The 15568-nt window shown below is 51.0% G+C and overlaps 1 protein-coding gene across 1 annotated transcript in view; it reads left to right on the top strand.

Annotated features, from left to right (window-relative positions):
• Positions 1 to 4304: 4304 nt before the first annotated feature.
• The window catches only part of DNAH5 (dynein axonemal heavy chain 5), a 304825-nt gene continuing 293561 nt past the window's right edge, over positions 4305 to 15568 (top strand). Inside the window, exon 1 of the mRNA XM_055123648.1 lies at positions 4305 to 4362. Coding sequence (XP_054979623.1) covers positions 4351 to 4362 — 12 coding nt within the window. The 5' untranslated portion in view covers positions 4305 to 4350. The remainder of the gene's footprint in view (positions 4363 to 15568) is intronic.

Genomic DNA, 15568 nt, shown 5'->3' with positions numbered 1-15568 from the left:
TTTTACTGCACAGAAATCTAGAAGTTATTCTGTAACTTCAGACTCTGCAGCCTAATCAGTGATAAATAAGAATCAAACAAGGTACATTCCTCTGGAGAATTTAGTAATTTTGTATAGACCAGTTATTAAACAATTTTAATGATAATACTGAACTGTCTCTAAGCTTTTTTTCTTATTTTTGGCTTTAGGAATATTTAATATTTTCTAACCTGGTTCTGTGGGACTTCACTCATGTGTGAGGCTCGGCCTGAGGATCTGGAAAGCAGCCTGGAGCATGGTGGCAGTTGGGTAGTAGAGGTCGGCGGATGAGGATCATCAATGTAAAGAGAGGGGTTAGGCAGGGCGACACCATTTCACGGAAACTCTTCAGTTCCACCCTTGAGAATATCATGCGACGACTGAAATGGGAAGGAATGGGAGTGAAGTCGGCAAATACACCACCTCCGCTTCGCTGATGACATCGTTCTCATAATGCCAAATATCAGCCAAGCAGCATGAATGCTGGCCGACTTCGACCTTGGAAAGATCAGACTGCAGCTGAATCTCACAAAGACAATGTTCATGAGAAACGAACTAGTTGCTGATGTTCCATTTGCCCTCAACGGGATGAACATCTCTGAATGCAGCAGCTATGTGTACCTAGGTCGAGAACTCAACATGACAAACAACCTGGCACCTGAACTGCGCAGGAGAAAGAGAGCGGCGTGGAACGCCTTCGAGAGCATCAAAGAAGTTGTGAAGAGGATGAAGAACCTCCAGCTCCGGGCACATTTTTCGACTCCACCGTTCTTCCTGTACTAACATATGCCTCAGAGACTTGGGCCCTACAAAAACAGGATGAAAACGCTATTTGGGTATCCCAAAGAGGAATCAAAAGAGCTATGTTAGAAGTATCACGTTTCACTCAAGTGAGAGAAGGAATCCGGAGTTCCGACCTCTGTCAATGATCAAGAATCAGGGACGCTGTCTCGCTTGCCAAGGAGTCGAAAATCAGATAGGCTGGACACACAATGTGATTTAGACGACTGAGAGACTGGATTCCATGGGATGTCAAAAGACTGCATGGCTGCCCACCTACGAGATGGTCAGACTTCTTTGTCAAAACCCTGAATGAGGGGCTGGAGCAATAGCACAGTGGGTAGGGCATTTGCCTTGCATGCGGCCGACCCAGATTCGATTCCCAGCATCCCATATGGTCCCCTGAGCACCGCCAGGAGTAATTTCTGAGTGCATGAGCCAGGAGTAACCCCTGTGCATTGCCGGGTGTGACCCAAAAAGCAAAAAACAACAACAAAAAAAACCCTGAATGAATGAACGGTTTGAGGCTTTTCGTGTTCCTGGAGCGAGCAGATGCCATTGGGCTACACTAGCATGTGACAGGGACAGATGGAGATGCTACTGGCGCCCGCTCGAACAAATCAATGAACAACGGGATGACAAGTGATACAAGTGATACAATATTTTCTAACATTAGGGTTTTTTTTCTTTTTTTTTTTTTCTTTTTGGGTCACACCTCACAATGCTCAGGGGTCCCTCCTGGCTCTGCACTCAGGAATTACTCCTGGTGGCGCTGGTGGGGGGTGGGGCACATGCGACGCTGGGATTGAACCCCAGCTGGCCACGCGCAAGGCAAATGCCCACACTCTGTACTATTGCTTTGAGTCCCTAGTAGTAACTTTTTTTAAAAAATAAATTTATTTATTTTTAATTAATGAATCACCATGGGGGTACAGTTACGGATTTATACACATTTGTGCTTATGCTTCCCCCATACAAAGTTCGGGAACCCATCCCTTCACCAGTGCCCATACTCCACCACCAGTAAACCCAGCATCCCTCCCATCCTCCCCAATCCCATCTCCCCCCACCCCACCCTGTCACTGTGGCAGGGCATTCCCTTCTGTTCTCTCCCTCTAATTAGCTATTGAGGTTTGCAATAAAGGTGTTGAGTGGCCACTGTGCTCAGTCTCTAGCCCTCATTCAGCCCGCAACTCCCTTCTCCCACATGGCCTTCGACTACATTATAGTTGGTGATCCCTTCTCTGAGTTGCCCTTTCCCCAGAATGTGAGGCCAGCCTCCTAGCCATGGAGTCAACCTCCTGGTAGTTGTTTCTACAATTCTTGGGTGTTAGTCTCCCACTCTGTTATTCTATATGTCATAGATGAGTGCAATCTTTCTATGTCTGTCTCTCTCTTTCTGACTCATTTCACTTAGCATGAAACTTTTCATGCCGATCCACTTAAATAAAAAATTTGTGACCTCCTTTTTTCTAACAGCTGCATAGTATTCCATTGTATAGATGTACCAAAGTTTCCTCAACCAGTCATCCGTTTTGGGGCATTCGGGTTTTTTCCAGATTCTGGCTATTGTAAACAGTGCTGCTATGAACATACATGTGCAGATGCCATTTCGATTATACTTTTTTGCCTCTCTGGGATATATTCCCAGCAGTGGTACTGCTGGGTCAAATGGGAGCTCAATTTCTAATTTTTTGAGAATCGTCCATATTGTTTTCCAGAAGGGCTGAACCAGTCGGCATTCCCACCAGCAGTGTAGAAGGGTCCCTTTCTCGCCACATCCTCTCCAACAGCGGTTGCTTTTGTTCTTTTGGATGTGCGCTAGTCTCTGTGGTGTGAGGTGGTATCTTGTGGTTGTTTTGATCTGCATCTCTCTGATGATTAGCGATGTAGAGCACTTTTTCATGTGCCTTTTGGCCATTCATATTTCTTCTTTGGTAAAGTTTCTGTTCATTTCTTCGCCCCATTTTTTGATGGGGTTGGATGTTTTCTTCTTGTAGAGTTCAACCAGTGCTTTATATACCATTGATATCAACCCCTTATCTGATGGGTATTGTGTAAATATGCTTTCCCATTCTGTAGATAGTCTTTGGGTTCTGGTCACTGTATCTTTTGTGGTGCAGAAGCTTTTTAGTTTAATGTAGTCCCATTTGTTGATCTCTGTTTTTCCTAGTAGTAACTTTTTAACCTATACATTTCTATAAGCTGGAGGGAAGATCTTTGGAGTGCTTTTGGCTGGCTTTTCTTTTATGGAAAGTTTGAAATAAAATTTTTACACATTACTTTTTTCAATTTGGCTGAGAAATTGCTTTAACACTTTGATACTAAAAAAATACTAGCAAGGTCATCCAAGTGGCAGAAAGCAGCCATTTTTTTTGGACGGATTATTGCATTTGTTTCTTATAATCTGGGGCCATACCCAAGGGTTCCATAAAAATATACAATATAAAGGTGATTTAAAAACCAGAAGTTTTCTTGCATTTACATCATTTTGTATTAATCTTTTCAAACTTAAGCAATGAATTGGGTCAGTTTTGGCAGAGAACATAGGGTTAATAAAAACGTGACTCCTTTGAAGTTTTATTGTTTTACTAGAATATTGCTCCTAAGCAAAGATAGGTTTGTTATAGGTATATTTCATACTAACATGTACTCAATTGGCGACTTTATACCCCCACTTGCCTTCTGCGTTTTACTATTACACGCTAAAGTGTGTACACAGATTTTTATGGGTAATGCTTTCTCCATATTGCTTTGATAAACTGTTCCTACAACTATAAAATTCGATGAAAAAGTCATCTTTTCTTGCTTCCTACAACTTACCTTTTTAGCTTCATCCTGCTGAGGCAGCTATTTCATCTCAGATATTTTTTTTTTTAAAAAGTGCTTGTCCTCCTATCCTGTAGGCTTCACTTTCCATGTTATAGGATTTAATTTTTTATTGGAAAGCCTGCATTTTCCTTGTGGAGTATTTGTATCATGACCATTCTGTGAAGAATGGCATTTCAACTGTCTGCGTCTTCTTATTGCTTTTGGACACTCCATCAATTATGCAAAAGATTTTTTTTTCTTTTTGGGTCACTCCCAGAGATGCATAGGGGTTACTCCTGGCGGTGCTCAGGGGACCATATGGGATGCTGGGGATCGAACCCAGGTGGGACGTGTGCAAGGCAAAACCCTGGTGTACTATCGCTCCAGCCCATGCAAAGGATGTAAGGGGAAAAAAAATCTGAGCTTTTCCCTGATGTCAGCGAGGAGGAAACTGCCTGCAGGCCTGCCCGCTGTGTGTGGGTGCAGCTCGGACCCCGATGCCCTGGATGCTGCAGCTAGTGGGCGCTGCGGGCCTCACCCATGCAAGCCCGGTGTGCTGCGGCCTTTGGAGGCGCGGGTGGGGGCGGGCGCGGGAGGCGCGGGCGGGTCCAGGCGGGAGGCGGGGCGGGGCGTCACCATGGCAACCGCGGGCGCCGCCAACCGCCCGGGCCGGAGCCGGGAGCCGCGCGCTGGGACCGACGCGCCCGCGCCTCCCCCGAGCGTGTCTGCGCCGCCCGCGCCATGGAGCAGCCGGTAACCGCGTGGCCAGGGCTGCGGGGGCGGGTGGGGACCCCGGGACTGCGGAGCATGGGGTCCGGTCCCGGCGTGGGGTCTCGGGCCTCCCGGGCGGCCGCGCGGCTAGGAGGCGCCGCCGCGTGGGCTACCCGGCCCCCTCTTGGCATCCTTGCACCGTCCACTATTCCTCTTGGCATTGACCTGGGCCTGGGCGACGCAGCGCGAGCATCCCAGGTGCCCGCGGGCCGTGGGCTCTGCTTTACCGTCCACTGCGGGCTGTTGGCAGCTCCCTCTGCTTCGGGCCGGACGAAAGCAAATGTTTAGTGTCCCTCGGAGGGAAGCAAACATTGGAGGGTCGCGGTGCTGAGAAAACAGGGGTTTGTCCTTGCACGGGCCTCCGTAAGTGCCAGGCGAGGAAGGGCTGCAACAGGCTGGGTGCACTGAAACCACCTTTGGTTCTTTTTTTGGGGGGTGGGGGGGAAACAGCATCCCCAAACAAAAAACAAAAATCTAGAAATTAACAAAACTCCAGGTACTTGAAGAAATAGCCGTATGATTGTGGGAGTTTATTCGACTGATCAAGAAAGTATCGCACCAGGGACTGGAGTGATAGCACAGTGGGTAGGGCATTTTGCCTTGCACGGGCAACCCGGGTTCGATTCCTGGCATCCCATAGCGTTCCCTTCCCCTCCCCCACGCCCCCAGCACCGCCAGGAGTAATTCCTGAGTGCATGAGCCAAGAGCAACCCCTGTGCAACGCCGGGTGTGATCCAAAAAGAAAAAAAAATACTCACCTGATTCATCTTTTAAGAGCAATGTACTACGTGAATGATACTTAAACATTGAATATGACCCGCCTCTCTGGATGAGTACCTTGCTTCAAATTGCTGTTTCGTTTTTGTGTGAGTCTTGTTCTGGCAAGCACATATTGATACTTATTTTTACAGAATTGATGTATCCGAAGTAGTTGAGGTTTTGAGATCTATTTCAGATTTTATTAAAGCAAATTCTCACTTGTTCTCTTCAGTCGTTTTAGCGACTCTCCACTTTATAACAAAGAAAACATTTGTTTCAAAAAATAGGGTGGGGGGCTGGAGCGATAGCACAGCGGGTAGGGCATTTGCCTTGCACTCGGCCGACCAGGGTTCGAATCCCAGCATCCCATATGGTCCCCTGAGCACCGCCAGGAGTAATTCCTGAGTGCAGAGCCAGGAGTAACCCCTATGCATCTCTGAGCCCACTCCCCCAGCTGGAAGTAGCCCTCCGGTATTGCTAGGTGTGGTTCACAAACAATCAAAACATTTAAAAACGTTTTAAAAAATAAGTAAATATGTAAAGAAAATAGAATGGAACAATGTGCAGCAAAATATTAACACTGATGATCTCAGCTGCTGGCGTTCAAATGATGTTAATTTTGTTTTTATTTGCAAAATTTCCATAATAAAATGGTAACAATGTTCATATTTCAAATTTTAAATTATTATATACTCAAACTCCATGCAAATATAGTAATCATAAATCACACATATAAGATTTGGTAAGAAAAGCTTTATCAAGGATTCTGCGTGGTAAACGTCTCTTTCCTCTCAGACTTGCGCTCCTCTGCTCAAATTCCCTGTTCGCCCTCTGCACAGTAATATCCTTAGAAATATTACTGTGTAACATCCTTAGAAATACTACTTTGTAACTCCTGCGCTGCTCTTCTCTGGCTAAGTGATCCGCAGGTCTGTAACTAGGAGCTGGAAGGTCGGTGCTAAGTGAGCATGCTCGGACGGAGCCAGTGCCCTGTGTCCTGCATAGCGTGGCTCTCGGACCCTTCTCAATACCTCTTTGCCCTAATGGGAGTTCTTGTGCAAAGGACTTCCGCAGACACAGTGATCTCTCATGCGTGCGGTACGGATCAGGGATTCTGTGGTTGTACTATGCAGAGACAGTGGAAGCATGTCCTAAGGCCTCTGATAGCTGCCTCTGTGACCAGGACACTGGTAGACCTCCTTTGAGGGGTAGGCGGGTCCCAGCAGGGGGGCTGGGAGGAGAAAGCGTTGGAAGAGAATAGCTCTGACTGTGGCTATTTCTAGGAATCGGATCCAAATGCCTCGGAGGTGCCAGGAGGAAGTGTACCTGTTACATCTTTCCTCCTGTCACGCTAAGCTCTTGGCTGGCACCGAGCAGGCTGCCTGTGTATTTACAGCCTCGGCTGTTTGCCTTGGGCTTTGCTTTTGTAGCCTTTCTCTTCACAAACACTGGCGGGAGAGGGTGGGATGACTCCTCACTCATTATCTGCTTCTCAGTGGGAACCTACAGCCGAGCTCCGGAGCCAGTTGCCTCCTGGGGACATTTTGCCCGCCCAGACTGTTGAATTATCTGTCTGCAAGGGGAAGAGTGTTCCAGACAGTGGGTACACGGTCACCTTGTCCCTGCAGCTCGGGAGCCGCCCCCCTCTTTGCCAGCTTCCCGGAACCTGCCTGAGTAGTTCCTCCTCTCCAGCTCAATGCCTGGGCGGAGGCGGGGAGGGAAGGATGGTTCGAGAAGAACAAAGCAGCCCCTGCCGCCCAGTGAGCACTTATTAGCTGTCTCCTCACTGTGCCTTAAACCCTCTGGATCTGGGGAACTGCTGTCTTTTTTCCTCCTCCTCTTCTGTCCTGCCTTTTCCCTTTTCTTCTTCCTCTTCTTCTTCCTCTTCCTCCTCCACCACCTCCTCCTCCTCCTCCTCCTTTCTTGCGCTGAGCAGTTATTCCTGGCTCTGGGCTCAACAGTGGACCCCGGCAGTGCTCAGGGGACCATCTGCAGTGCCAGGGCTGGAACCGGGGTCAGCTGCACGGAAAGCCAAGAGCCTAACCCCTGCACTTCTCTCTCCACCATGCTGCACCCCCTCAACCCCCCAGATCTTTGTATCTTCCCCTCTACATGTTGGTTGTGTGTTGGCTGGTAGATTTTTTCCCCCTCTGCATTTCCATCCTGCCGTTAATGGGAGTTGTGGGTTAGAAGTGCTCTGTTCTCCGCACTCTGTTGGCCTGGAAATTGCGCATGCGGGTTTGGAGGGCTTAAGAAGTGCCATGGACAGAGACAGAGAAGGCTGGTGGCGAGTGGAGGGCCTGCCTCTGGGCTCCGGCTTGGCCCCTGGGTGCAGCTCAGGCCTGGGGAGTTCTGGACTGGAGCTGGGCAAAGGGTCCTGGGGCCCGTCTAGATTCTGAAAGCAGAATTGAAGAAGGGCGGGGCATCAGAACTCTGCCGGAAGAGGGTTGGACTAGAGACAGGCCAGTCCCTGGGTGAGGTGGGGGTTCTGGACAGTGGTGGTGGGACCCAGAGGCCCCTGCGAACACCCTGTTTTTACGTTAGCAAGTCCTCATCTCCAAGCCAGAAGCGGGTGAGGGGAGCCGGGCGTTGTGCTGAACTCACCCCTGCAGGGTTTGGGGGACTCTGGGGTCTCAGGCAGGGACGGGAGCCGCCTGCATGTCAGGCAAGCATCTAAACTCCGCACTAGCTCTCTGCGGACGGAAACAAGCGGGTTGGGTTGGGGCTCCGGGGCTCCAGGGCCCCCGCTGGCTCTCTCAGGCTTCCCCCAGACCCCCCACCTGGAGTCCCCCCTCCCCCGAGCCCCCGCGCCTCCCCGCCCTCGCCAGCCTTAGTTTGCCTGGTGGCTTGTCCCCTCTTCCGCCCTTCTCTGGTTTCCACAACAAAAGCCTCTGGCTGGGAGACAGGTGGGTGTTGCCTTTCAGAGGGACACGGCCCCCTGGGAGGCTGCCCGGTCCAGGCGGGCGGCCGGGCGGGTGTGTGTGTTGGGGAGGGGCTGGGGAGGGCATCGGCCAGGGGCAGTGCCCGGCCCTGCTGCCCTGTGCCCGTGCTTTCCGAGGGGCTGCCCGGCGCGGGGCTGGCGGGACTCAGCGGTGGGTGTGGCTGAGTCTGGGCCCGCGGTGGTGGGCTCCGAGGGGACTTGGGAGCCTGCGAGGGCGGAGCCAGAGAGATGCCCGCTTGGCAGAGGGTGGCAGAGGCCCCGGGCACTGCCCTGGCACCGCCCCAAACCCAAACCCATCGGATACGTGCGCGCTGCCCCCCCAGAGGGGGCAAGTATGGGAGCCCCTCCCCGGCCCCCCCCCCCCCCCCCCCCCCCCCGTGCGTCTCTCTGGGAAACACAAATCCATACTTAATGGTGGTATATCCAGCACCGGCCTCTCATTCATTAACTTACCTCTTAGCTTGGATTCTTTTTTATTTGGGGTTTTTGGTCCACTCTGGCAGGGTTCGAGGGCCATATTGGGTGCCGGGGATCAAGCCCGTGCTGGCTGTGTGCAAGGCCAGAGTCCTGTCTGCTGTGCTCTCTCCCGCCCTGGCGAACTTTTATTCTTTCCTTTAAGGCAATATAGATTTCTCCTCCTTCTCCTTCTCCTTCTCCTCCTCCTCTCCTTCCCTTCCCCCTCCCCTCCCCCTCCTCTTCCCTCCCCCCCATTTCCTTTTGGACATTATATTTGCAATACAGACACTGAAAGGATACCATGTCTATCCCTTTACCTACTTTCAACAGTCAGTTCTTTAAAGACTACTGTATCATATCTTTAATATATTCTATTAAAGACAATATAGAAGGCTCTGTCCCGGGAATTACATGTGGTCCCCAGAGCCCCAGCAGAGTGATCCCTGAGCACAGAGCAAGGAGTAGCCTCTGAGCCCCGCTGGGGGTGGTCCCTCCCAAATATATGTATTGTACTTTGGGGGCTTTCATCGGCTGGATGATGCTGCAGTCCCAGGAAGGTCAGTGTAATGACCTTTTTTTTTTTTTTTTTGCTTTTTGGGTCACACCCAGCAATGCTCAGGGGTTACTCCTGGCTCTGCACTCAGGAATCACTCCTGGCGGTGCTCAGGGGACCATATGGGATGCCGGGGATCGAACCGGGGTCGGCCGCATGCAAGGCAAACTCCCTCGCCGCTGTGCTATTGCTCTGGTCTTCTATCTTCTTTTTGAGGGGGAGGCTGGAGTTGCCAGATGGAGGGGCTGGAGCCTGAACACAGGGACTGGTGCTGACGCTGGGTCCAGCCCTGGGGGCTGGGGGGTGCGGAGGCCGAGTGGGGGGCGCCAGCCTCTGTGCGGGGGCGGGGGCTGTTGTGGCAGCGCCCCGATGCAGGGATTGGCTGAGAGCTGAGTCCAAGGCCTGCGGGAGGTGGAGAATCGCTCTGACTTCTCCGGAGGCGGGGGGGGGGGGGGGGGGGGTGTGTGTCTCGCAGCCCCCTTCCCCGCGCCCCTGGGTGAGGCTCAGAGTTCAGGGGGATCCGGGTGTCCCTGGGCAAGGGCCCGCGAGGCCTTGGGCAGCAGTCAGAGGCTTCTGAAAGCTTGTAAGGACCAAAGTGAAGCCACAGCCGTCGTGTCCGGGCGTTTCCGGCGCTGCTTGCCTCTGTCGCATTTTGGGGGTGCCAAGTGGGGTGGGGTCCAAGGTGGAAACGTTTCCAGAGTCCAGAACTGGAGGCTAGTCCAGGGCACGTCTCGAACCCGCTGGCTGTGAGTTAGCCAATCCCGGATCCAACGCACGCGGGAGGGAGACCTCCTCTGCCTCTTCTTTATTTGGGGGGCCACACCCAGGGATGCTCAGGGGCCACTCCCCACTCGTGACTTAGGGGTTGGTCCTGGTGCTCCTGGTGTGGTACCAGGGGTTGGACTGGACCCTTCACGTGCCCAGCAGCGGCCCCGGAAAACTCTCTTGGTGACCACGCTTGCACTCACTATGTCCCGCTAGGAGTTGACCGAGGGATCATTGGGTTTGTGCCCTTGTGTTGTCGGGGGGGGGGGGGGGGGGGGGGGGGGGGAGACACCCCTGGTGTGCGTCTAGCTCATTGCTAAGTACTTCGGGCAATTCAGATTGTTTTCCAGGGCCTGGGATGTGACTCATTGGTCTATGTGAGGCCCTGCGTTGGAGCTGAAATGCCACAAAAGTAAAATATTGAGGGGCCGGAGCAATAGCAGGGAGTTTGCCCTGCATGCGGCTAACACCCAGGGTTCGATTCCCAGCATCCCGTATGGTCCCCCAAGCACCATTAGGAGTAATTCCTGAGTGCAGAGCAAAGGAGTATAACCTTGAGCATTGCTGGGTGTGACCCTCACTCCCCCCCAAAAAATATTGAGTGGTCTCTCTTGGGGACTCATTTCTCTGCAACCACGATTTGGTTCTATTTCTAGTTGATAATAGAACAATTGGTATCTGATTTGCTGAGAAAACCTCACAATCCTGTGGGGGGTTTCAGCTTCCTTTTCTCAAATTTGCATAGACGAGAACCCTAAAAAACTGGAGCCCCCTCTTTTACCTTTGAGTGTGTTCTGCTTTGCTGGGAGATGAAGTTAGGAGAGAAAGTTCCAGCTTCTCTCCGCAGCCGGTGCAGCCCCTTCTGCGGGCTCCGTCAGCCATCAGTCCCCTAGATGAGCTCAGGGCCTGCTTTGATCTTTGTCAGAGGAGCAGAGAGGGCAGACGCGTTCGCCCCGAGAAAAGTGGGTGCCCGTGGCTCCTCGGGGACGTTCCTCAGGCCCCGTGTTTGTTGTGGGTCCCTTCGCCCGTTTACTGGCTCATAGATGCTTTTGGAGTGTGAATGGAGAGCAGAAATAGTTCCCCACTTCTCAAAAAAGAGCCGGGGTGTTTCTGGGACTAATTAAAGGCTCCGGCAGAAGGAACTGGGTCACGCGGAGGCCTCCGAGCGAAGAGGCTGACTCAGACCCCCCGGGCAGCCAGGGCTCTGGCTCAGTAAGGTGTGCAGTTAAACGCCCAGCGAGGCCAAGGTTTGCGTCCTGTGTCGAAGATTCTGAAAGGGCTCCTAATGTCTGCTGCCTTCCTGCCATTCTCACCGTCTTGCGCAGTGATCTTGGGGGTTGGCGGGGTCCCGGCACCCGGAAGACTCTTCAGGAACTGTGTCACTTCAGGGCTCTCAACCCCCTGGATGTGCAGTGTATCCTGGGGCTGGAGAGAGAGTCTGAGGGGAGGGCACCACCTGGCTCCTGTTGGGAGTGACCCCAGCACTGCTGGCTGTGCCCCCAATACATTCTAGCGGGGGGATGTCCTAAAAAATCGTCTTAGAGGATCTGGACAGAGAGTACAATGGGCCAGGGGCTTGACTTGCATATGACTGACCCCAATCGGATTCCGACACCCCACAGGGTCTTCCCTCATCCCTGAGCACGGAGTCACGAGTCAGCTCTGAGCACCGCTGGGTGTGGCCAAGAATCAAAAACCAAACCAAAACAAACTCCCCCCAGGTTTTAAAGTCAGGCTTTCACTGACTAAAGTGAAATAGAAACACTGTTACTGTCACTGTCATCCCTTTCCGCATTGATTTGCTGGAGCGGGCACCAGTAACGTCTCCATTGGGAGACTTGTTGTGACTGTTTTTGGCATATCCAGTAGAAACACATCACTAGTAAATATGAAAGTGCAAAGAATTATGCTCAGCTGTTTTCCTGTTTGGGCCAAAGGCTAGAGAGCGAAGTTCGGCGCCAAGGTAGCGACACCGAATTCTGCCAAGAGGTCTGGGCCTCCCGGCTGGGCCTTTCTCTGTGTCCCTCATTTTGTTGTGGCCCCCACTCCTGGGGTCCCTCAAGGACTCAGGGGTGGAACCCAGCTTTGTCCACGCGGGCCGCCCCCAGTCATGTGACTTGCCCTGTCCTTTTTCTTCTTTTGTTTTTGTTTGTTTGTGCTCAGGGCTCATTCCTGGACCCGCTTAGGGATCACTCCTGGCGGGCTCGAGGGACCTTGTGGGGTGCAGGTGGTTAACCCAGGGAGGCATGTGCAAGGTCACCCCCTTCCCGCTGTGCCGGCACATGGGGTCCATGAGCTCTTACTTTTTTTTTTTTTTTAGTGTATTCTGATTTCTTTAAAAAAAATTTTTTTTAAATTACTTTTTTATTGGGGCTGGAGCGATAGATAGCACAGTGGGTAAGGCATTTGCCTTGCATGCGGCTGACCCGGGTTTGATTCCTTCGTCCCTCTCGGAGAGCCTGGCAAGCTACCTGTGGCGTATTCGATATGCCAAAAACAGTAACAAGTCTCACAATGGAGACATTACTGGTGCCCCCTCGAGCAAATCAATGAGCAATGAGATGACAGTGATTTTTTTTTTTTTATTGAATCACCGGTGAGATACACAAGCTTTCATGTTTAAGTTTTAGTCATACAATGATCAAACACCCATCCCTCCACCAGTGAACATTCTCCACCACCAATGTCCCCAGTATCTGCCCACCCCAGCTATCCCAACCCTCCCCCTGCCTTTATGGCAGACAGTTTCCCCCATACTCTCTCTCTACTTTTGGGCATTATGGTTTGCAATACAGATACTGAGAGGCTATCATGTTTGGTCCTTTTTCTACTTTCAGCACACATCTCCCATCCCAAACAATCCCTCCAACTATCACTGACTTAGTGATCCCTTCTCTATTCCAGCTGCCTTCTCCCCCAGCTCATGAGACAGGCTTCCAACTATGGAGCAATATTCCTGGCCCTTGTGTCTACTGTCCTTGGGTGTCAGTCTCATATTATGTTATTTGGCATTCCACAAATAAGTGCAGGCCTTCTATGTCTGTCCCTCTCTTTTCAACTCATTTCACTTAGCATGATACTCTCTGTGTCCATCCACTTATAAGCAAGTTTCATGACTTCATCTCCTAACAGCTGCATAGTATTCCACTGTGTAGACATACCAAAGTTTCTTTAACCGTGCCCTGACTTCTTCAGTATCCTCAGTGGGCTGGTGTAAAAAACTAAAGCACGCCAAGGGGCGCGGGCACTCTCTGGCTCTCCGGGTGGCTCTGTCTCACCGCCCACGTTCGGTGCTCTGGAGCCACTGTGTGTGGACTGGATCAGGATGGCCATTGGCCAAGGACAGGTGAAGGAAGAACGAGGACCAAGCTGGTTGCTGATTAGTTACCGTTTATTCAATCTTCCATCTTTCTCATCTCCCACACTTCTTGCTGCATCCTCTCTCTGGATGTACTCCAGCCTCTCTCGCTTCTCTAGTCTCTCCTCCTACTTGTCTCTCCCACCTTGCCCTCTAGGCTACCCCCAGCCAGGTAGCAAAATCAACATAAGAAAGCCCTTCCTGAGGGCAGGGCATTCCAAAGCCCTTCCTGACTCTTAAGGTGTTTTTCTCCTTTCCTCAGTCCAAACACTCATTAACATCTTAACACTAGTTATTTTTGTATGGACATAGCAAGAGATACATTGAGGCTTGCAAGGCAGCTCTCCTGGCAACATCTTGCCACAGACTCAGACTACAGCACTCAGGCCAGATTAATCATTCCTAAACTTAGCAGGGTCCGAATCTAGTTATCACTGTTTGGATCATGACAGCATTTGTCCATGATCAAGCTCTTAACTTATAGTTAAGTATTAGGCACTTTGGCCAGGCCCATCCCGATGCCAGGGTAGCACACAACTCACCGCTTGCCCTGGGTCCGTCTCGTCCTTTGTCGGGACCCTGCTTTTGGGGGTGCTAGGAAGGAAGTAAGGGCAGCTGAGGCTTAGGCTGAGAGAAAATGCCCAGGAGGAAAATATCATGTAGAGTCAAATGACTCCCAGGTTACAAAAGCATAGCATTTGCTAAGTCTTCCTGTGTCCATACAAAAAGGACATGGCTCTGAATAAACTATGCAAAGGACTCAAGGAGAAGAGAAAAACAATATTTACAAGTCAACAGAACACTAAGAAAGCAGCTACAAATAAACAGAGAGGAATGGGAGCACTGTAACAGGAGTAACCCAATAAACCTAAACTACCTGATGCTATGTAATCCTACAGGCTGGGAAGCTGCCCACCTGCCTTGGACTCGTGAACCTTTGGGTTTGGACCAGGCAGTCCAGTGGGAGCTGGCGCATCACTGGGAGTAGGGCAGATTTGTTGTCGTTGGGGTCTGCGGGCCTGGAGCCTTGCGTCTTCTCAGCTCCTCCACCCAGGGCGTCTCCTCCCTCCTTTTCTTCTTCTGTTTTTGGCAGCGCTCGTCTTACCCCCAGGCCTCTGCTTGCCAGCGGCTCTGCTCTTTAGCCTCTGGGGAGCTGAAGGACCCAGCGGTGGAAGCTGTTGGCGGCAGCCTGGGGCTCGCTCCTGGGACCAGACCGGCGTTTCAGTCTCACCACCGGGGAGCCTTTCTTTTCCTTCTTCTTTTTAAAGCTAATATGAAAGTTTGGAAGCATTCATTGATTTTTTTTAAGTAAAAAATTAAAGCAAGTTTATTTTAGTCTCTGTGACACAGTCCCCCTCCCCCCTCCCTCCCTCCCTCCCTCCCTCCCTCCCTCCCTCCCTCCCTCCCTCCTTCCCTCCTTCCTCCCTTCCTTCCTTCCTTCCTTCCTTCCTTCCTTCCTTCCTTCCTTCCTTCCTTCCTTCCTTCCTTCCTTCCTTCCTTCCTTCTTCCCTCCCTCCATCCCTTCCCCCTCTTTTTCCCCACTCTCTCTCTTCTATCCCCTCATCTGTTTGACCATTCAGCACAGGGCCGGCCCTCCCTGCCGACACTGTCCACCCTTCTCCGGGCCATCTCCACTTTTACATTGACCCCCCACAATGTCTCTGGACTTGGGATGGTCCAAGTTGGCTCTTTGTGAGTGTGAGTTAGTATTTATGAAGAATAAGAGCTTATAGATGGGAATGCTAGTAATTAAAGTGAAAAAAAGAAAGTAAGATGGACCTAGGAAATGTTGGTAAGCAAAAAAAAAAAAGTAAAATAATCTCTAAGTCTTCCTGAGTCTCTGAAATAATCTCCACCAATAGTTTCTCACTCCCAACATACAGTCTATGTAAACAGACAATTTATTTCTTATTCAAAATATTTTTACAAAATTGATTCATACTCTTTTGGGTTTCAGTTGTTTCTCATTTGCAAGATACAATAATATGTTTTGATTTTATCGACATGCTTTTAAAACATCATTTAAAGTGTCTACATGAATATCATTACATAGGTCTCAGTAAATTATTAAAGGAATCACATATCGAAAAATATTTTTCATGTTGCTATTGACAGTCTAGATGGGTGTGTATTCACCAAGTGACTAGGAATCCTGCGGCTCTCTCCCGCTGCCTGAATTCGGTGGTCTTGGGCCACTTCCCTGCCTGGGATGGCCAATGTCAAGGGCGGATGAAGGAGGAATCAAGGGCCAGGCTGGTTGGTGTGATCAGTTGCCGTTTATTCCACTCTCCCCACGTGCCTGTTCCAGTCTCCCTAAGCCCCTCATTCTGGTCTCACTCTGCCCCTCACTCCCGTC

This window comes from Sorex araneus, chromosome 1 (genome assembly GCF_027595985.1).
Source record: "Sorex araneus isolate mSorAra2 chromosome 1, mSorAra2.pri, whole genome shotgun sequence".
NCBI classification, from domain to species: domain Eukaryota; kingdom Metazoa; phylum Chordata; class Mammalia; order Eulipotyphla; family Soricidae; genus Sorex; species Sorex araneus.
The sequence above is the reverse complement of the archived record's forward strand: the minus strand, read 5'-3'. Positions and strand labels throughout refer to the sequence as shown.